This window comes from Gymnoscopelus braueri, assembly GCF_963280865.1.
Source record: "Gymnoscopelus braueri genome assembly, contig: SCAFFOLD_82, whole genome shotgun sequence".
NCBI lineage: Eukaryota > Metazoa > Chordata > Actinopteri > Myctophiformes > Myctophidae > Gymnoscopelus > Gymnoscopelus braueri.
The window spans coordinates 74,853-98,060 of record NW_027660740.1 but is presented as its reverse complement, the minus strand read 5'-3'; the positions used below and the strand labels follow the sequence as shown (position 1 = coordinate 98,060).

The 23,208-nt window shown below is 38.0% G+C and overlaps 1 protein-coding gene and 1 long non-coding RNA gene across 2 annotated transcripts; both read right to left on the bottom strand.

Moving 5' to 3' along the window:
- Positions 1–2,036: 2,036 nt before the first annotated feature.
- LOC308081239 (uncharacterized protein) lies at positions 2,037–7,576 on the bottom strand. The gene is made up of 4 exons (XM_080457622.1): positions 7,093–7,576; positions 6,198–6,308; positions 3,652–3,704; positions 2,037–2,343 (listed from the first exon to the last, which is right to left on the bottom strand). The coding sequence occupies exons 1-4, from the start codon at positions 7,445–7,447 to the stop codon at positions 2,284–2,286; spliced, it is 579 nt and encodes a 192-aa protein (XP_080313748.1). The 5' UTR covers positions 7,448–7,576; the 3' UTR covers positions 2,037–2,283.
- Positions 7,577–12,285: 4,709 nt separating this feature from the next.
- On the bottom strand, positions 12,286–19,007 carry LOC308081236. Its single transcript, XR_013932815.1, has 3 exons — positions 18,941–19,007; positions 18,359–18,691; positions 12,286–14,394 (listed from the first exon to the last, which is right to left on the bottom strand). It is a non-coding gene; the product is annotated as an uncharacterized lncRNA (long non-coding RNA).
- Positions 19,008–23,208: the final 4,201 nt, after the last annotated feature.

Sequence of the window (23,208 nt, the reverse complement as noted above, 5' to 3'; positions counted from 1 at the left end):
AATTTATCATTTATCTTTAACCCTATACGCATTTATTCTATTTTAAAGTAGCCGATTTACAAGCTCTCAACGCATCACGATGCGACACGTTGTGAGCTTGCAGATCTGCTATTTTCAAATAATCTTGAAATTGTTTGATTAGAATTGAGAATGATCAACAATGTCACACCGTGAGACATGCTGATATATAATCACCATGTCACCCTGTGAGGAAAATAGCCCTACATCCAATTACAGTGAATGACTTGACAGTCTGCTTCTTTCACTGCATGTAGTTTTATGCATGCAGTTTAAATCAGTTTTGCAGGGTTAAAGTTTATATAGAAACTGTTGCCCCCGCTACCCGATTCCAGATAAGCGGTTTAAGATTGATGGATGGATAGTTTATAACCATACACCAAAAGGTTGGTCGCTAATTAATTGGTCCAGCGGTTTGCAAGATTAGCTCAGATTAGCTCAGATGAGCTCGGAAATGTACTGTCTTCAGCTCTACTGCTGATTTACACTGATATCAGAATCAGAATCAACTTTATTGTCACATCACAGGTTTACAGGAGTAAAACAATGGGTGAAATGAGTTTTTGGTGCAAATTCCAAAGTTTTTGTTATTACCATAAAAGAGAAAGGGAAGAAGAAGAATAAAAAAATAAAAAAACAACATTAATTGATTTACATATTTACACATAGTATATCTATCCGGTGCAGTCAGTACCTAAGGTTAGACATAAAGGTGCGTGAGCATAGCAGCAGATATATATATATATATACGTGTCTATACAGTAATATGATACTGGATGCTATGGACGTTAGTCAAATTGTACCGCGTTGTACATGGGATTAAGGTGCAGAGTGTTGACTTCATAGTCCATATAAGGGTTAAAAAAATAGGAGCGGCCAAAGGTCTCAGGTACGATTCCAGCTCTCAGCAATGTGTCAAAGTGTCCCTGAGCAAGACACTTAAAGGACAACACCACTTTGGTAGAGGTTTGGGTTGTGTAGTTACCTTGCCATGACGTAACTCCAAAGGTGAACAAGAAATCCAAAATAATTGCTCCATTGATTAGAAATTGATAATTCAATGCTCCTCATTGACTTACATTGTACGGTGAAACAGCTCTCAGTGTCACTCTTTTAGCACATAAACAAACACAAACTAGGCTGATTCTGACAATATAGATCATCACCAAACCTAGTACTGTTTATTTGTTTAATAAAAATGTCAACTTCCTGCTGATTTTACTATTTGAAGATTCGGATCCAGATCCGCAGATCCAGCCCGGGTTTTCTTCTTAATAAATTTAGCAAAATCAATAGGAAGTTGATATTACAGTATTGGGTTTGGTGATGTTCTATATTGTCTGAATCAGCTTTGTTTGTGTTCGTTTACGGGCTTAAAAGAGTGACACTGAGAGCTGTTTCAGCGTACAATGTAAGTCAATGAGGAGCATATTTTGAATTATCAATTTCTAATCAATGGAGCAATTATGTTAGATTTCTTGTCCACCTTTGGAGTTACATCATGGCAAGGTAACTACACAACCCAAACCTCTACCAAAGTGGTCTTGCCCTTTAACCCCTAACTGCTCCCCCCTCCTCGCTCCTCTGTGGGCACTCAGCACTCAGCAGTCAGCTGGGTAAAGCTGAAACTGAAGTTCCCCATGGGATAGGTATAAAATTAAAAAAAAGGTAACTGTCCCTGGACAGGTAGGTCCATGACCATGGGGAAGAGCAAAATTCCAAGACCATTCTGACAGGTGTTCATCAGTCTGACGGTAGCCAGGTGGATGTGGAAGCTGTTCATGGTGGTGTTGCTGCTATGATGTCATCACTGCCTGTACATGTGTTTGTGATTTCATGATGACATCACTGTCTGTACCACTGGTGTAAAGTAACTAAGTAAATGTACTCAAGTACTGTACTTAAGTAGTAAGTACAATGTCAAGGTATTTCTACTTCACTGGAGTATTTTCCAATTTTTACTTTGTAGATTTTGATTATTATAACGAAACATACAATACTCACTTCAGCCCTATATACATTTCGGCCATTTGAAAATAGCCGATCTACAAGCTCACAATGCATCGCGATGCGACGCATTGTGAGCTTGTAGATCTGCTATTTCAAAAGATTTTTGAAGCCAAATCAGGTTTTCTTTATGGTTTAGGTTCAGTATCAACACCCTATGTATGTACGCCCCAAATACTTCACACACCGCCCAGATGGAGGCGCTGTTACACAACTGAAAGCAGCACCTCTGTTGGTCCAGGATCAGACATGGAGGGGTCATGCAGGATTTTTACGTATCGTCTCGTATGTTGAACTGCTAGGCTGGATTGTATCGTACTGAAACCAGTCAGGAAAAAAAGAAACATGAATACATTGTAGTCGTAGACAGTAGTATGGAGTTTGTTGTGGTGGGGAGGACACCCACTGTGCCATAGTTTAAATCTGAGACAGTATAAGTTGTATATATTATAATTATACTAATAATACTAATAATACTAATAATTATCATTATTATTATTATTACCCTTATTATTATTATTATTATTACCCTTATTATTATTAAAGCAGTAGAGTAACAATTTAGGCAGAGGATTCTCAAATCCTGTGTTGAGGGTCACACAAGAAAAGGAGCAATTTCTGGAAATGAAATATGTAAATAGAACCAACCAGTTCTTTAAAATGTTTTGGATTTTGCTGAATTATACACAGCAGTCTGTGTCAGCAGACAAGACTGATAGACAGACATATTTCTCTCATCATGCTCAAATATTTTTGGAGGTTAGTTGTCATAACTGTACATGTATAGCGAATAACTAAAATTACAATGCAGAATAAAACAACACAAACCAGGTTGTGTTACGACATTTTATTATTATTATTAAAATTATTATTATTATTATTATTATTAGTAGTAGTAGTAGTAGTAGTAGTAGTAGTAGTAGTAGTAGTAGTAGTAGTAGTAGTAGTAGTAGTAGTATTATTAGTATTGTTATTAATAATAAGAAGAAGAAGAAGAATAAGAAGAACAATAACTTTATGTATGTACGTACAGTGGTGGAAAAAGTACTCAAATTTTTTACTTATGTAAAAGTATCAATACTGCAATATAGAAATATTCTGTTACAAGTAAAAGTCCGGAATTCAAAATATACTTGAGTAAAAGTAAAAAAATATTGGCACCAAAATGTACCGAAAGTAAAAGTACTAATTATGCAGAAAGTCCCATTTCAAGTTTTCAAATGTATAAAAATCTTTTGAAATAGCAGATCTACAAGCTCAATCGCGACGCATTGTGAGCTTGTAGATATGCTATTTTCAAATGGCCGAAATGTATACAGAGCTGAAGTGATTAATGTATGTTTTATAATTATAATCAAAATCTACAAAGTAACTAGTAACTAAATAAGTAACTTCAAATAAATGTAGCGGAGTAAAAATACAATATTTGCTTATGAGATGTAGAGGAGTAGAAGTAAAAGTACTGAAAATTGGAAGTACTCCAGTAAAGTAAAAGTACTTCAAAAGTGTACTTAAGTAAATGTACTTAGTTACTTTACACCACTGTGTACGTACTGTACGTATGTATGTTCATACGTATATGTATGTATGTTTGTATGTATGGAAGACATAGAAATGTCCACTCACCACTGGGTCGGGGGCCTTGGGTCTTGGGTTACGGCATCGAGCTAAACAAAAACCTTTAAACATATAACAGACACACATTAATAATTAGATCAAAAGGAAAACACTTTTTTACTGTGCAAAATATTATAATTCTCTATATCATACGTAAACGTCTAACTGAATGTCCTGAATTCCTAAAATGTAATCCAGAACTAATCTTAATGAAAAAAATATTATTTTATCCAATCTATATAGCGTATGTCAATACAATGTATTACACGGCTTGGTTGAATGCTTGATTGTAATTGGTCAATCACTGAATTCAGCTGTGTGTTATTTTTGTATAATGTCCGCTGAACCTCAATAACAGACCACCATTTAATCAAAGACTCAGAAACAAACACACAATGTCATGTCAACTAAACGTTGCTCTCAAGAATGTTTTCAAAAACATTTGAAGCCAGAAATAGACAATGCTGTAACGAGAAAGCCTATTGATTCTATCTTATCGACACATTCCGTTGTTTTCCGAGGCGACCACATTGCACTGGATGCACCTGGCATAAATTAATGGACTACTTTCAATACCTTGTAGGTGAACTATTGTCTTTGTCTGTGTTTGTATCTGTTGTATGTTTGTTGTGTATTTGGGTGTGTCGGACCCCAGGAAGAATAGCCATGCTTAGTGCAAGTGCTAATGGGGATCCATAATAAAGTAAAGTAAAGTATAGTAAAGTAAAGTAAATACTGAAAGCAATTAAATCCTTTGTTTTGTTGTTGCTTTTGGGTCAATTTATCAATTTATTAAGGCGCTGTGTAATAAGCGAGATAATTAATGGGGAGCAGGTCATTATTGAGAAATAAATTCCTCCAGGGTGATTAGATCGCTTCACTAGCGTCAGGGTTTAATCACCCTATCGGGTTTATTTCTCAATAATTACCTTTTAAAGTAAAGTAACCAAATACATGTACTCAAGTACTGTACTTAAGTACAATTTTGAGGCATTTTTACTTATTATACTACTGGAGTATTTCCAATTTTCAGTACTTTTACTTCTACTCCACTACATCTCAGAGGCAAATATACTTTTACTCCACTACAATTATTTGAAAGCTTTAGTCACTAGTTACTTTTGATTATCATTACAAAACATAGATTAACCACTTCAGCCCTATATACATTTCGGCCATTTGAAAATAGCCGATCTACAAGCTCACAATGCGTTGCGATGCGACACATTTCGAGCTTGTAGATCTGCTATTTTCAATAGATTTTTAAACATTTGAAAACTTGTGAAGGACATTCTGCACAATGAGTATTTTCTACTTTTGGTACTTTAAGTACATTTTGATACCAATACATTTGTACTTTTACTCAAGTACATTTTGAATTCTGGACTTTTGCTTGTAAGAAAGTACTTACATTGCAGCATTGATACTTTTACTTAAGGAAAATATGTGAGTACTTTTTCCACCACTGCTTTTTACTTATTTTTTTTACATGTCACATCAATCTGTGTGCGTGTGCGTGTGCCTGTGCCTGTGCCTGTGTGTGTGTGTGTGTGTGTGTGTGTGTGTGTGTGTGTGTGTGTGTGTGTGTGTGTGTGTGTGTGTGTGTTTGTTTGTTTGTTTGTTTGTTTGTTTGTTTGTTTGTTTGTGTATATATATATATATATATATATATATATATATATATATATATATATATATATATATATACACATATATTATATGCTGGCATTTCAAGCAGGCATGAACAGGGCTTTAGTTCAGGTCATATCTTGTTTTGTAATTTTATTTTGTTTTGTTGACTTCTTTATGCCCTATAACTTGTTTATTTGGAAATATTGGCAACTATTTGTTACGTTTTGGAAAATAAACCGGTGTTGCCTTGTGCTTTAACTGCTTGGTTTGACTGCTTGGACACTTATCTAATGTTTTGTCATCAATGCAATACATATTTGTGATTGTACTATTGGTATTAGGAAAAGAGACCGACTCTCCACGCTTCTCCTACCCACCGATGAGCACTCATCCTGGGCATCAAAGCCAACAGAAAAAAACTGATCTACAAACCCTTGTGTGGCCCTTAACCAATGATATATTAACTTGGTTAAGTCATAGTGACTTCATCATTAATTAATGGGACAGGAATTAATGGTGAATTAATGTATAAGCTAATCATTAATTAATCGTAAGAGTTAATTACGACTACAAGTTATTTATGAATTTGCTGCCTATAATAAGTTGTGACCACTTCCTTTGGCGCAGTGAAAATTTACATTGGAAACTAATAAGACTCAAGTAACGATCCTTTCGGTTTTATAAATTGTATTAACATATACTACCATGCAGATTGGTTAAAATAATATTGTATTAATTAAAATAATTCCTGGATTGCAGCTTTAAAGTAGTGAAAGAGACTCAAATCACTTCAACATTCAAGATTGATTACAGAAGTACATAATTCACCACCAAGGAAGTCACACAGTTTAAATTATTATTGTTGGTATGAAATATGAAACCTACAAACTTTAAAACACTGACCATCTGAAAGTTGTACAGACCTGTTAGTGCTGTGATCAGAATGGCGTTGAGAACCAGAGACACGACCATGGGCCAATAGGTCAAATACCAGTACCACGGACTGTCTTCTGTTTGCCGCTTGCAGTCAACGCCTTTCCAACAAAAAGGTGAGAAATGTACCATTTGAGAAATGTGTCACTGAAATAATCGTATTCATGTTTAGTTGTGGATAACTTTTTGGAAGCTTTGCAATCAATAGTGATCCCTGTTAACCCTTACGCCTTGCTAAAAAAGAGTTACGTTGGGAGCGTTAACTACAAGATTTGTAATTTGAACATTAAACTGCAATAAAATTATGAAAAATCTATATGTTTTCCCAATTATTTATTTAAAAAAAACATGAAGGAGTTCTTGTTTAAATTACATCATTATTTAATTAATCACAATAAAAAATAACCATTTAGATGCCAGTTTTTATCATATACCACTAACCACTTTTTGAAAAATACACTATAATTCAATATTCTAAAAAACTAATTTGACTTTGATTATTATTAGTATCACCGGCTGACCCATCTGAATCATGAGAAGATTGATTTTTTGCATTATTACTTTTTGTATAGTGTCAGATTGAACAAAAACGTTACGTTGGGAGTATTAACTACAAGATTTGTACCATAGACTTCCATTATAACCACATTTCTCTGCCCGCCCCTTTAAATTAAAGTGAACAAATATTTTGTCTGTAATTTCCCAATTAATTTACCAATTTCACAAAATTGCCTTATTTTATAAATGCAAAGAGGTCCGAAAGTCAATGGGATTTCCAATGTTAAATAAAGGTTACAAACACAATGGGAGAGAGGCTAAAATGGGGCAATTTTGAGATTTATTTCATTCTTACAAAACTTCAGTCAGGAATCTTGTCATGCTTACCAGAGACGGGATGGAAGATTTCAATGGAAAAGGAGGTGTTATCTACATGGGTGCAGTAAAACGATCTCATGTCTTCCACAGTCATGTTTTGAATGAACAGACGGTTCCCCAGCTTCACAGAGTATCTTTCTTTGAAAGTCTCACTGTAATAATAAGCGTCTTTTTTACCGTACGTTCTCAGGATCTTAACAGGACATTCCCCCTTCATGTTCCAGATGACGTCACTTTCATCCAGAGAACAGTTGAGGATGATGTCTTGTCCCAGTTCTACAGGTACATTGATCCGTTTCAGAGTGTGGACAGAGGTCATAAAAACACCACAGAAAAACAACAGCATCTGTACGTGTTTCTCCATGTTGTTGTTCAGCACACACACCTACTGTCTGTCTCTACTACACTGTCTGTCTCTCAGCTGTCCTACTGTCTGTCTCTACTACACTGTCTGTCTCTACTGCACTGTCTCTCTCTCAGCTGTCCTACTCTCTCTCTCTCTCTCTCTCTCTCTCTCTCTCTCTCTCTCTCTCTCTCTCCTATGCTGTCACTGTCTCTCTCTCAACTGTACTGTCCTACTCTCTCTCTCTATCTCTCTCTCTCTCTCTCTCTCTCTCTCTCTCTCTCTCTCTCTCTCCTACGCTGTCATTTTTCAACGGCAAAGGTCTTCCCAGAATGCATCTGCTTCAGGAAGTGTTTAGTTCCTCAAAGGGAGGCATATACTGTAAGTGACATAAAGGAGACATGTGGGGCATATACTGTAAGTGACATAAAGGAGACGTGTGGAAGACATGGAGACGATGACATAAAGGAGACATGGAGGAGACATAAAGAGACATAGGTGACATAACAAGGACATAAGGAGATACAGTATGTAGGTGACATAACGGAGACATACATGTTGTGTATTGGTTAGTCAGATCACATGATGAGGAACAGGAAGGTACAAGGGAGACCAGATTCCTTAAGAACACACCATTGGGTGTAACCTTTGTTATGGCTGAGACCGGTGCAGCCTGGTGTCGTGGTCAACAATAAAGCAAGTAAACTGAACAAGCTTTGTGTTGTTCTGTAACGCCAATTTACAGTGCCCACCTATCCTGTATGAAATCTGGCTTCGCCTGGAGCATCGTTAATGTATACCCAAACAATAGTATGCCTGATATACACTTTCCAAATCAGTGTTGCTTGCCGTTAAAAGTTTTTAAAACAAATTGAACAACGTGTCGCTAGCTTGTCAATCAGTTTGTGGCAAGCGACACGTGTCCGTAGCCTTATCAAGACGGCCGGGTCATTCATCGGTCATAATGATGACCGTCTTGTGTCAAGTCTATCGTGGTGGACCGTGGATGTAAACACTAAACACTAATTGTATTTATTTCGTGCAATCACAGTAGCCACGCAAGCACTGGTCATCATGGTTGTACCAGTCTACGAGTCATGGAAAATCCCAGCAGCTTGACTGAAGCAGAGAGGGCCAACATTGTCGAGAGCAAAATTGGTGTTCAGGTTGTGTCACCTACATGTGCTGGACCGTCGCAAAACATAATAATCCAAAATCTTGGTGTCAAAATTAACATCGCAAACACCACATGACACCTCACTTTGATTTTACAGTGTAGAAAAATAAAGATGATGAAGCTGAAGGTCCCCCCGCTCTCCCACATGAAGATGAAGGTCCCCCTGCTCCCTAAAAAAGGTACATGTGCTGTTGGATCCGTGTCACATGTTAAAATTACTAATGCATTTTTACAGTTGAAGTGATGGAAACAGAAGATGGGCAGCAGATCGAATGGGAGTACATTAAGCGATTAAACACACTTCAAGAAAAGGAAGGTCTGCGGCTTGGAAACAATCTGAGATTGGCACACATCCAGTGGCGACAACAAAAGATGAAGGTCAACCTTGCAGCCCAGCTGTTCAGCAACAGTGTGGCATCATGCCCTAGAGTACTGAGACAAAAACCTCAAATATCCCCAGTTCAGAGGATGCGCGGCTACAGTAGAGTTTGTACAAATAATTGATGCAGCTTTTGACGTCCTTATAGCCGCAATCCATTTGGGAAAGGAACTAAAGCACATATCAAGCTGTAAAAAATCTGGCTGAATCATTTGGCAAGAAGGAAGACGGAACAAATTAACAAATTAAAGAAGGCAATCCGGGAACCCCTTTTGGGGTTGTTGTTGCTATATACAGTATATAGCAACATACATTTTGCTATATACATATATACATATATATTTCGGCCTCAGGTCTAAATGGGTTAATGAGTGCAATGTGCTACATTGTGTACAACCTAATGTACTGTGTAAACATTATTTTTGTCACTGTTAATTTATATTTATATATACATGTCGCATGTTCTGTTGTGTGTTGTCTTTTTTGCATTTGTGACCATATCAAGTGCCACATTTTTGTCATGTTTGTTAATTTATATTTGTATATAAATGTTGCATGTCCTGTTGTCCTGTGTTGTTTTTTGTACTTTGCACCCTCATTTATCAATGGCCAGAAATTACAATATTCATGGACACACAAATCAACCCCTTTTTTGCTATGTTGAATTATTTCTTGGAGTCAGCAAAAAAGTGGCCTGACTAAGCCAAACACTGCCCACCCATCTGAAGTTCACATTCATTCTACACTCAGCTGTTGAATTTGTTTATTGAGGACAACCTGGCAAAAACCCTTCACTGCATGCCTGAGTATTTGATTATTTATTATTACTTTCCCTCAACAAAATAGTTAAATATTTCTTGGAGTCTACAACAAAGGGGCAGAAGTAGGTATTGAAAAATATGTAGCATTTGAAGTAATGCCACATCCATATGTCAAAAGGTTTCAAATGTTATATAATTCCCATGTGTTACATATTTGTAAATAGACCAAAAGAATGTCTGAATATAGTTAGCAAAATGCAATAAAAGTATATTTTTTCTCCAAAACTGCTGCATTTGTGTTGTGGTGTGTTTGTGTTATTTATTGTGTTATATTTGTTTATTTCCATTATGCATTCAATATTCCATTTTATTTATTTGACTTGTGTTGATGTTTTTTTCTTCATATTTTCTAGTTTATTTATTTAATTGATATACACTCAGCATGTGAAACATCCCACCACCCTGAGTCTTGTCAATTAGTACATTTTTATGGTGATTAATGAGAGTGCAATGCGCTGCAAGTGCACAATGTCATGTACTGTTTCAACATTATTTTTGTCACGTTAATTTATATTTGTATATACATGTCGCATGTTCTATTGTGTGTTGTCTTTTGTGCATTTGTGACCATGTCAAGTTCCCCATTTTTGTCACGTATGTTAATTTATATTTGTATATAAATGTCGCATGTCCAGTGTTGTCTTTTGCACATTTGCACCCTCATTAATTGATATGCATGTATGTGTGGTGTTAGGGGTAGATTCAAGCAGCTTCGTTTTAAAAAAAAAACTATGTCTCCCAGACAATCAATTTGCAATTGCCACCACATAATATACCTGTGGTAGAGACTCACCTGTTTTTTTAAACCAGTCTGTCTTGTCTTTCTCTCTTTTCGCACTCTATCCCCTTCCTCTACATCTCTCTCTAGTAATTCACAGGAGGGCAGTAAGGACTTGCGATGACATCAACCACACTTGAGCCACAACGGCCGCCAGCAAGTCCTGACACTACATCCCACCACCCTGAGTGCATGGTTTTATTTGCTCATTCCATTCCTGTGTGAAATATTACCAAGACGCTGTTGTTAAATTAAGCACAGTTGTTAATGCTGTTATTCTGTTGTATTTTTTCAAATTAGGTGTTAGTGCTTCTTGAAGTTGAGAATCAACGTGAGAACCTTCCATAAGCGCAGGTTTTTAAGATAAGTCATGCACACATACAGTAATCTCTATTTATAAATGTTAATTGGGGAAAATATGTTTTAATTCTGAACAATACGTAAATACGTAAAAAGTATTTTGGTCTTGTAGGAGTACATTCACTAAACCTCTTGTCTTGTTCTATTCCTTCTGGTCTCTACTCTCTCTCTCTCTCTCTCTCTCTCTCTCTCTCTCTCTCTCTCTCTCTCAATCATAATTATGGCATAACAATCATTATGGCATACATGTCCCGGCGTGGGTACCTAGTTAGCAGTTCATAGATTACCCTGAAATACAGGACACAATGATTAGACACGAAACGTGTAGTCTCTTTCACAAGATCCAAAGGTAAATGCTGGTTTTATTAAACACAAAAAACTGTATTCTGTCTTTCATTCTTTTCTTTTTCCATTGTATTTTAAATGACCAGTTCTTGTATGTTCAACCATCACAAGCAAATAAATAAATATAGATTAGCTGGTCAACCTCCCCACTGGGGGAGAGAGGCTTCCTTTAAAGTATTACACTGGAGCTATTGAACAAAACTAATTTCCTTCGGTATTAATAAAATATCTATCTATCTACCAAAATTCTGTCATTATACAAATTCACATTCCATAACACAATTCTCATCATACATCATAACCCATAATAAAAAGGCTAATGCTATAACAACAACAACAACGCTGGACCATAACTCAACATATATACACAGTAGAAAATTCAAATACATTCTTTGCACATTCTGACTCTTTTCTCTTGACACTCTTACAAAACTGGTTCAAAAATAATTATAGGAAAATAAACCGTATAGGAGCCCACATTGTAGTACATCATAAAGCCATGAAATGAACACCAAACATCATCATCTTTATGTCAAACTAAAGATGTGTCTTAACTTCATCACAAAATTATTTGTGTTACAAATATAGTTACTTTAAGGCCACTACTAACCTGAAATACAGGACACAACTAGAAAATATTGTTCCTGAAGAAACAATGTGGGCTCACTTTAAAGCCAAAAAACTGTAGTTATAAAAAATACAAATCCAGTTTGACTTGGTATCTCTGTCTTTGTGTTGTGTGTGGGTGTAGACTTGCCTCCGGTTGATCAGATAAGGAGCACCATCATTCTCCTGATGGTAGTAAGGGGATGGAGGGGTATCCCCTCCTCCAGAGCCAGGTGCTCCCCCCTGGCTCCTAGGTAGATTATCTATGTGTGTGTGTGTGTGTGTGTGTGTGTGTGTGTGTGTGTGTGTGTGTGTGTGTGTGTGTGTGTGTGTGTGTGTGAGAGAGTGAGAGAGGGGGGGGGGGGTATGGGGTGCAGGGGTGGGGGAGTTGTGTGGGGTTATGTTGACCAATACAAACCACTAGTGTTAAATTGGAGCTTGAAATTTACAAAATTATTGCCATCAAAATTTCACCCATTTACACACACATTCATACACCGATGGAGGAGGAAACCATACAAGGCACCAACCTGCTCATCGGGAGCAATTAGGGGTTCAGCATCTTGCTCAAGGACACTTCAACACTAACTCTGGGGGAGCCCGGGATTTAACTGTGGACCTCGCAGTTGACATCAGGCCACTCTACCCCTGAGCCACTGCCACCCCCTGTACTCACACTTTCCAAAGACTGTCACGCTTTTTCAGAAATAGCAGATCTACAAGCTCACAACACATCACATTGTAGATCGGCTTTTTTTTTAATAGCTAAAGCATCAATAGTTTTACCAAGAATAGTTTTAGCATCAAAATATACTTTGACTACGAAAGTAAAAGTACTCAAATTTTCAGAAAATAGCAGATCTACTTGTACTGAGCATTGTAAGTACTTGTATAGTACTTGAGTAAATGTACTTAATTACTGTGCAGCACTATTGAGCAGCCAATGACTGACAGATTAGGTATCAGCAGCTGCACTGATTGCTAGAGTGTAGAGAGACATGGGTTTATATTAATGGTCTTAACTCAAAATGTATACATCACACAGCTTAGATCTTTGGATTAAATTGGAGAGCAGACCTGTGCAATCTTGGTGATGTAAAACACATATCTGTAGTATAAAAATGCGGCTGCAGTGACTTTACGAAAACACGGGGCATGCATTTCTCATGTGTCCTTCTCTCTCCCTTCTAGCAAACACCATTAGTGGGTATTCGAAAAGCTGAAGAGACTGTGAGATCCACATGTGGCCAGAAATAAAGTAAATACTGGGATTCCCCAGAGTGGAATAGACCTACACTGCCCCCCTACTGGCTGTTGTTTTGGGCACTCTGTCAAATCCTACAGTGTCACAGTAAATTATCATCCACATGGATATAATAAAAATCACACCCAGTGTGAAGTGGGCGGTGTGGTCACAGTGGTCATCACAGTGATGGAAGAAGTGATGGAAGAAGCGATGGAAGAAACCATAACTTTAAAAAAACAAATTTATGTTTTTTTTAAAGTTATGGTTTCTTATATAGGGCTATGCACATGTGTCATGTTTCCCTAGCCAATCACAGTCCTGAATAGACTGTGATTGGCCAATCACGGTGCAGGGTTAGGGGGGGTACATTTGTGGCCAATCACAGTGCAGGATTTGGTGTGCAAATATCCAAACCTCACATATAGGGGCGGTTTCACCGCCCAAAAAAGGATTACCAAATACACAATAGGACAACTTCTTGTGGGTGTCACACATGGATTATAGCTCCTTGACAACAGCTGTTGTCACACCAACCTATTTACATTTATCCCAGGCCAGACCATCAACAGCTGATTTGATTTCACATGAATCTAGTCTATTTCTAAAGTGCCGGTTATGGTTGTGCTGGGAGGGTGAACCAGCTGGTTGTGTTGACTTCTGCAAGAGGGTATAAAGGATCTATAGGACACACTTGTATTGGGGAGATATGGGAAGCAGGCATGCCGCTTCTCTGTAACCTGATGATGACTGCAGATAAATAATGGATTGATCCCTAAACATGGGTTTGCTGTGTGCAGCTTCTTGATCTCTGGATCTTATATTGAACATCGGAAACTTCCATTATGGAGTAAGCCTCCGTCAGCAGTTAAAATTAACAGCTGCCGTCAAGTTAGAATTAGTCACATTGTTGAGAAAGCTTGCTGACTAATGAATGGAAGGCCAACAAGAACACAATACATATATACTGCTCAAAGAAATGTAGGAAAATGTAATCATTTGATCCCTTAATTATTTTGAGCAGTGTATTTGGCAATCTATACATTTCCGCCACTGGGCATAGAAGGGAGAAGGATATGGGCATATCGGTCGAATCGGCGCTAAACTAAAAACTAAACATGACAATTAGAGCATGTAAGCCATTATCACATGTGTGATAACCATCATGTGTGTTTTGATTCCACTGCCTCCATTGACTCGTGGTTGGTCAGCAGGTGCTTCAGTGGGTACTTCATCGGATGGTTCAGCGGGGGGTTTCTCTGTATGTTTAAAATAAAAAGGGTTTGATTAGCAATTCCAAATGTCTGACAAGAGGTGTTGTTATTTATCGTAACATGTTGACAGTACACCTCGTATAACAGCAGAAGTTCCATGTAGTTATACAACTTTGAACAAACTACTGAAACCCAGTTTTATACTTTAGTGTACTGTTCAGTTAATTATGTGTGTTCTTCATTTATGTGATTCTAATTTGATTATTACATTTTTCATTAAGAACTTGATTAGCTGCCACACATGGCACACTCCTGCCCACATCATAAAAATTAAACAAACAACATCCATAACTAACAAATCTGACAGTGCTCAAACCTCTGCCACGCTGGAACGAAAGATTATGTCTTTGCCTGTGTGTGTGTTTGTCTGTCTATCTCTATATCTGTCAGCCTGTCTGTATCTGGAACTAATCTTGCAGACTACTATGCCGATCAGTGCAAAATGTATTTTCAAATTGGCCTCATGGTGGCGCTAAACCAGTTTGCTTTCTCTTTTGGTCTCTTCAATGTAGGGTGTTCAAAATGACCCCATTTAAAGGGCAAGACCACTTTGGTAGAGGTTTGGGTTGTGTAGTTACCTTGCCATGATGTAACTTACTCCAAAGATGGACAAGATATAAAAAATAATTGCTACAGTGATTAGAAATTGATAATTAAAAAAATGCTCCTCATTGACTTACATTGTACACTGAAACAGCGCTCAAAGACACTCTTTTAGCACATAAACGAACACAAAGACAATTTCAGACAATATAGAACATCACCAAACCCAGTACTGTTTTTTTTAATTATATACAAACGTTAACTTCCTGTTGATTTTGCCATTTTTAAAACCTGGACTGGATCCGTGGATCCGGATCCAAATCTTCAAATAGTAAAATCAACCGGAAGTTAACATTTTTATATAAAAAAAAAAAACAGTACTGGGTTTGGTGATGTTCTATTGTCTGAATCAACTTTGTTTGCATTCATTTATATGCTAAAAGAGTGACTTTGAGAGCTGTTTCACTGTATGTAAGTCAATAAGGAGCATATTTTGAATTATCAATTTCTAATCAATGGAGCAATTATTTTAGATTTCTTGTCCACCTTTGGAGTTACATCATGGCAAGGTAACTACACAACCCAAACCTCTACCAAAGTGGTCTTGCCCTTCAAGCCAATCCCATTTCCACATAACAACATTTTCCACCATTTAGCATTTTCTTCAAAACACGTTGTTTGCTACTCCTCCAACAGAATTTGTCCCACACTAACACAAATTGCTACACATTATCTAAGGAGTCATGTGATAAACATGTATACAGTTTAAAAATATATATTTGATACTGTTAGATTAATAAACAATTCATTTAGAGAACTTTCAATATGTTATATTTTAAGTATGTTAAGTAATCCTGCAAATAACAAAAGTAAAGATGTTAATAATCCAGCAGTCGTTAATTAGGAATAGAACAAATCACATGATACAGACATGGACATTTCAAGCTAGGCAGTGAGTATTTTACACAGAACATTTTCTAAAGTAAAAATTAGCCTGCTGGGGTGCGTGCAGCTGCTTCATGTATGGTATAACGGTCCTTTTTAACATAGTGCCATGAAGCCTACTTTGCATGTTGTCCTGAGAATACAGCGTAGCTCTCCATAAATAGGCGATCCACTAGGTCACAACGCATCACGTGAACAACTTAAATAAAATAATTAAGTTTGTTAATTATTATAACCCCAATACCCCAATTGGTTTATTGTCTCCCTGCTCTTCTATTGAGACATTTAGATCGTGTCAAAGGTCATGTTTCACCTAGACACAGGATCTGACACGAACTTTGACCTGATGGTCAAGATAAAATGTATTCCCTGAGCAAGCAGGCCAGCTCTTAGCAATATGTTAGTATTGCTACAAAACTGCACTATGTTTTGTGGCTTTTACACTTAGTACCGTAGACCGCAGAGTTTGTGAGAAATGTGCTAAAAGTGGGTGGGCTTGGAGCCAGGAAAACATTAAGTGCAGATGAAGCAGGAGTACTTTCTGTACTACAAGTTGTATCAATGTATCAATGTATCAGAGTAGAGGTTTTTGTTTTCTTTCTCTTAATCCTAGAACACACCATGGGTGAATTTCACCCGAACAATTGTAGTGATCTTCATAATGTTGCTGATGTCTGAGGTGGGCGGGTCCTTGTGTACCTTCAGGATGCTCACTGACGTCATAGAAGGTAGGTTTGTTTCCCTGACCCCATCCCTGTTTTTTTCTACAGGGTGGTCTTCGGATGAATTTCACCCATGGTTAGTGTTAGAGGGTAAAAGAAAATCCCATACTCCCACAATGGTCAGCTGATGCAATTAGACTGTAACTTCACTGGACAAGGCTCACATGTAAGAGGAATGGGTGGACCAAAGGAAAGGTTCCCAGCTCCATTCTTTTTTAAGGAATATTTCTTTTACGATACCCAAAATTTTTACAGATTTTGCTGCTTTTTTATAGGGTTCCCCCATGATATATTTTTTTATGCCCATTATCTAGTTAAATAAACAGAAAATCTTGGGGTGCCCGTTGGCCTAGCGGTCCAGGCGCATGCCACGGGTCGCGGGTTCGACTCCCGTTCCCGACGACCTTTGCTGCGTATCTCTCTCCCTGTTTCCTGTCTAACTCCTGTACTATCAATAAAGGCAGAAAAGGCCCCATAAACATCTTTAAAAAAATAAATAAACAGAAAATCTTGCTAATTCCTAGCATTAACGTTGCTCGGTCAAATTATCTTATGAGCCCATGCATGGCATTTATGGATATTTTCTGATTTAGCTGAGAATTTAGGCATGGTCAATCTCTTAGTTGAATAACTGTCTCTGTCTATCTTTGCTCTAAGGCTGTGCAGGGCACAGTGACAGCATTGATAGATATATCCAGATTTAAAATGTAACCAATAATTCTAAAGCTTGTGTCTTGGTTAAATCATTGTCTGGGGATATTTTATATGACTGTGCCGAGCACATATTGATGAATTAGAGATTAGAGCTTGGGGGGTCCTTGTCTTTCCTACCAGAAATGTTATCTTTTTCTTTTTTATATGTTACACTATTGCTTAGACCCTGGATTAGCTTTAGTTTTAAATAAATCTCCTCTTCTACGAGAGAAGTCGAAAAGGTTTTATTTTTATTCTTCCATGACCTGTGGGTTCAATTTCTCTCCGTGGACCATGGTGATTGTGCACGTGTGTATGCGGGGCTGTTTGCATATCTCTGCTGTCGGGCACAAACCAGCTAACTCTAAAATGTTCATTTTTCAAAAATAAAATAAAAATAAAGTGGAGGTTTAGTTCATCATTGATAAGTACAGCTAAATGGACCTCCAAGCTCACAATGAGGTTGGAGGTCAAAAGGGGGTGGAGCCTGGAGTCAGCTAAATCAGCTAACTCCACCCCCCTTATGGTGGAGTTAGCTGGTTTAGCAGAAAGTTTGAGGATCCAATGGAGTTAGCTGGTTTTGTCAGAAGTGCTTTTTAATACCTTTCATTGGTTCAATATTTGTTTAACCAACACACAAATGTAAAGGTTGTTCAATAGCACTGATTTATGGAAGCAAATGCAAAAGCGTCAAAAAGGAGTTGGTTTCTGCCCGACAGCTACGACATACAGGAATACTCATAGTTTCACAGTTACAATCGACCTGGGGTATCTCTGATCTAGGAGTATTTATTATGCTTTAGGAAGGGTTTAGTCTTTGACGAAGCCGTCGAATTTAGGCAGAATACTGTGCCGTATCTAGCTCATTCACATTTCAGTTGGCTTCAATTGGCTTCTAAATGTTGCGGGAGGTGCCCATTTGACAAAAAAATGCCTGCATGTAAAGTAGTGCGCGCACACACACACACACACACACACACACACACACACACACACACACACACACACACACACACACACACACACACACACACGTACACACCAACCTGGTGTGACGATGAGCTCAAGTAGTTGTTTGACCTCATACTTGGGTATAACACAGTCGTAGGGCCCGGCGTCAGTCAGACTGACTTTCGTCAGAAGCAAAGAGAAGTTCCCCTGGCTGTAGAATTCAGGAAATGGACGAGTTCTGTTTCTGAATAGCAGGTGCTGAGAAGAGAGATCCAGCAGATCGGGCTTGCTGGAGTCGATGTCACAGACATTGACACTGTCTTTGTAGCGCCAGTAGACATCGATGGCAGGTTTGTAGAAACAGTTACAGGGCAGCAAAATGTCTGAACCCTCAGACCCACTGATCCTCTCCCTCGCCTGACAATACACTACTCACACACACACACACACACACACACACACACACACACACACACACACACACACACACACACACAGAAATAATGACTATTTAGCAGACTATATCTACTGTATAACCAAAGACAGTCAGCAACAGGAATGTGTACTGTAATGGAGACATACTGTTGTGATGTTAATATGAACAACAATATGTACTGTATATGTTATCATGTTAGTATGAACAACAATATGTACTAGAACTAGACCAATTCACTTACCGGCGAAACAGATTGTTAGACACCACCAGAGCCACATCACCAGATATTGGCTTCTGCCAACAGGAACTCTTCACAGAGCTGTGAAGAAAGCAGGGACAGCTGTCATCACAGAACTGTTTGATGTCAATCAAACTGCACGTACATGGGTAAAGTGTAAGTGTTAATCTGTCTTCATCTGTATACAACACAGCCTCTATAATGTAAACTATAATGAAAATGATGTTCAGTAAAAGTAAGGTTGTAGGCTACTAGAAAAGCCTAGGTGTTTGGAAGGAACAATCATGCCATGTAAGTAAGTACATTTTATTTATATAGCACTTCTCAAAGAGAGAACTCACAAAGTGCTTTACATACAATAAAAATACAACAATTAAAATAATTAAAAACAACAGAAACAAAAACTGTACAATTAATCTATGCAACAGACGCTGCAGCTCTCAGGGCCTGTGGAAGGGCATTCCAGAGTGTGGGAGCTACAGCCTGAAAGGCTCTATCACCGTTTGTTATATATCTGGTAGGAGGGATGACTAACAGACCCTGGTCGGCTGACCTTAGGGTCCTGCTCGGCACATACAGTTTTAGTAGGTCAGTTAGATATGCTGGTGCTTGACCGTGCAGAGCTCTATATGTGAGCACCATGACCTTGAAATGGACAGGAGGCCAGAGCAAGGAGGCCAGGACCGGAGTGATGTGACACATTTTGCTGGACCTGGTGAACAATCTGGCAGCAGCATTAGTCGGAGGAGGTCCATGGTTATTTTACTGAGGCAGGTGAAAAGTGAATTGCAGTAGTCCATGCGAAAGGAGAGAAAGGCATGAATAATCTTTTCTAATCTTTCTTTGGGTTGGGTAGTCATTTTATCATGATGCAGCTCCAAATATTTGGAATAGCTTGGACACTGCTGAGAAAAGAATTATAATAATGAAATGTTATTTGTTACTATGTCTGTGCCCATTATCCGAAAATAAAAAAAAATTAACTGAACTGAACTGAAAATATTGGCAAGATATCTTCAATAGTTACTCTGTTGATTAGCAATTGATTTCCCAAAATAGTCTTCTATATAATCTATAACTATTGACATTGCACAGTGAAATAGGACTTTGCGATCTGTTTGACTGCCATTATTTTAAAACTTTACTAAATATTTTTTTGTAGCTCAGTAATCTCCCACTTTATATCAGGGTAAATAATCTATATTTATTGAGAGATTTTAATGTCACGTATTTGTGCTGTTACTATGGTTGTTGAAATGGCACTCACTTATTTACTAGCTTCTGATATCTTGACAAAGTCTAAATATTGCCTGCTTCACCCCAAACTCTTAGGAACAAGGCCGTCGGACCGGGGGTGCTCGAAAAGCCTGGATTGAAAATGTTCTTGTTGAATTTAATTTTTAATTTTCTAATTATTGCTATAACTAAATTAAGATTGGCTGAATTAAATCGAGAGAGACTGAACTTAGTATCTAAAACTAATAAATGAGGCTCTCTGTGGATCCTCTCACCCCTTACAAAAGTAAAAAATGGTGCAGTTGATTGGGACCAATCAACTGCACTTCCTGTCTAGAGCAGATACGGAAACGGCCGGTGTGCAGGCATTCATGTGTGTGTGCAAACAAGTGGATATAATAGGCGGGCTCTAGACCGGATATGAACACAGAACAGTAAATGGAAAGCAGGCTTTGTAGAGCTGCCGTCGCGATGTTGTCATTCAAAGCAAATGAGACGAGACGTCTGCTAGTCTCTAAACGCAGCTAGAGAGCAGCTGATACTGTAGTGTAGTCTACAGCCTGCAGAGTAGGCTAAATAATTAATAAGTCTTTCCCCAAGAAAGGAGAACCAGGTTTTTAGAAAAGAAAAGACAGGAAAGTGATGAAAAATTACTAATCTCTTCCAAAAGAAAGGTGAGGAGCCAGTGAGCACAGCTAAAGCCAGATGTGTACTTTGTCGTACAACGGCGTTGCACGCTGAAAATAGCCGATCTGACCGACACATTGTGAGGTTGTAGATCTGCACGAGTCGGGGCATATGTAAGAGAAGATTATCATCAGACATCTTTATAAGGTAGCAAGGAAGAGTGGGCACTAAGATGTGAAATTGGCTATTTGGTCCAAAATGTGAAAAAATCTAATATTTTGAAAACGGTCTTAAATAATGTTAAGTATTCATGATTAGAACATGATTGAACATTTCACAATTTAGGTCTAATATTTCTACAGTTGGTACACATCGCTACAAAACCTTTATATCCAATCATGTTGGGGCTTAAGTTGAGGGGGCAATTTAAGTCTGATAATGATGTACTGTGCATGTTCAAATCATGTATACTTAACATTACTTAATACATTTTTACATTTTGGACAATATAGCAAATTTTACACACTCTTCCTTATTGCCCACTTTTGTTGTATCCTTATATTGATGCTTAATTGTAATAAGAGCGCAAAGTGTTCTAGGCAGAACAGCCCCAAAATATTTGCGATGAGAAAAAAAAAGAAAATAAAAAGAACATTCATAGGGGGGCCTACAGTGAATCAGAATTTGGTGCTACACCCCTGCGTAGGAATAATACATTTGCATACAAACACTGTATCCAAAATGCTAATTAATTTAGAGAACATAAAACCACAGATGAAAGAAACAACATGGTAATAGTTGTATTTTCAAATACAATATGAAGCATCATAAGTACATATGAGACATCACATACTAGCAGTACTGTATTTTTAAATAAATTATATTTTCCTTTGTGCCTGGAAATATAAAATGTGAATTACTTTCGTCCTCTTTTTGTAAAGACAATTCTACGCCATGGCATGTGGCATAAATGCACTGGGAGGCAGAGCCTGAAGTTTGATGAAATGCAGTGAATTCAGTGAGACCCAGGTGGACAAGCTTAAGAATAAACTTTTATTTGATTTATTATGGCGCAGAACATGTCCTTACCTACTTGACACAGCCTTGCTAATAACATTAGTTCCCTGCTACTAGCCAAGCTTGCAAAGCAAACTATGCCTATATTTCTCAATTGCAATTAAGTATGCAGTCTATAATGAAATGCATTTCATTTTCACATGTTAGAAAAAGGAATTGATGCTCTACTAACGTCTTCAGAAAGACACCGACGTGCTGTTGCTAGTGCCACATCTCTTCCAGTTTTGTATATGACTTTATAGTATCAGCGAGAAAAAGGAGGGGGCGTGTGTGTGGTTTGAAATTAGGTTTGATTAGAAAATATATGAAAATCCATGTTTAATTGTTCATATATTGCCTTTTTCTGTGGGCTCTGACATAATTAGAGTTCGACAAAGTTCACAGAGGTGCAACGCACACCAATCATTTAGAGGTGCCGGCAACCCGTAAAGACACAAAAACATAAAAGAGTCACTGCACATTCTCATAGCTGTATAGTGTCGATGCAAATTGTATTTCTCATTTAAAACGTTTCTCACGGCAGTGTTTAACTCTTCAAGTTGCCATTACTCGTTGACGATTACTCTGATCAGTGAATTATAATACTAGATTTGAAAATCTAGTAATATTAAATGATCATAACTATGTATTATTCAAATAAAAATTATAGTACTGTAATATTTTTTTATATTCCTACTCACGCCTGTATGAGACAAGTTGACTAAGTATAGAGGGTTCAAGTGGTTAATAAAATAACTCATTTGCAAATTGCTGTCTTTGGAGTGGCTTACACATGATTACTGACTTTAACCCAGCATATGACCAGTATGAAGGTCTCCTCATCTCTCCCAGACAACCCCTCCCTCCGGAAATCTCATTTGTATTTGATTTCAGTAGTGAGTCTGGCATGAGGGCCTGTTTGGCTTTTTGACTGTGGCCGGGAGCTGGGCGGGATTAGTACCGTTGACTGACAACCCCTTCAGCCAATCAGCAGTTTGTTCCCCTTCAGCCAATCAGCAGTTTGTTCCACCACCACCAGAGCAACGTGACGCAAGGGGACTTTTGAAGGGGCTATTCCCAAGCCCCCAGAACTACGGTAGAACAGTGAAGCGGCCAGGCCTGGTGGTCAAATCTGAGAATGCACTTAAATGCTACTGCGAGTGCGTCTCCCGTTTTGTGCGCATGCTCACGACGCGTCACGACCCATGGATCCATTCCATTGGTTCATATTGGTTCCTATTCTTACTTCCGGGTGCTTCAAAACGCCACTGAGCACTTTAATAGAAATGAATAGCTGGGGGCGGGGCAATCCGCCCTCTAGATATATTATAACTCTATGGCTATTCCGTGCG

Bases quoted from the DNA above. Each gene is read 5' to 3' on its own strand.
- LOC308081239 (XM_080457622.1), bottom strand. From the start codon at position 7,447: ATGGAGAAACACGTACAGATGCTGTTGTTTTTCTGTGGTGTTTTTATG. The intron at 3,705-6,197 runs GTCTGTACAACT...ATATGTTTAAAG, and splicing joins TCTGATCACAGCACTAACAG to GTTTTTGTTTAGCTCGATGC. The intron at 2,344-3,651 runs GTGAGTGGACAT...GACTGGTTTCAG, and splicing joins CCAAGGCCCCCGACCCAGTG to TACGATACAATCCAGCCTAG.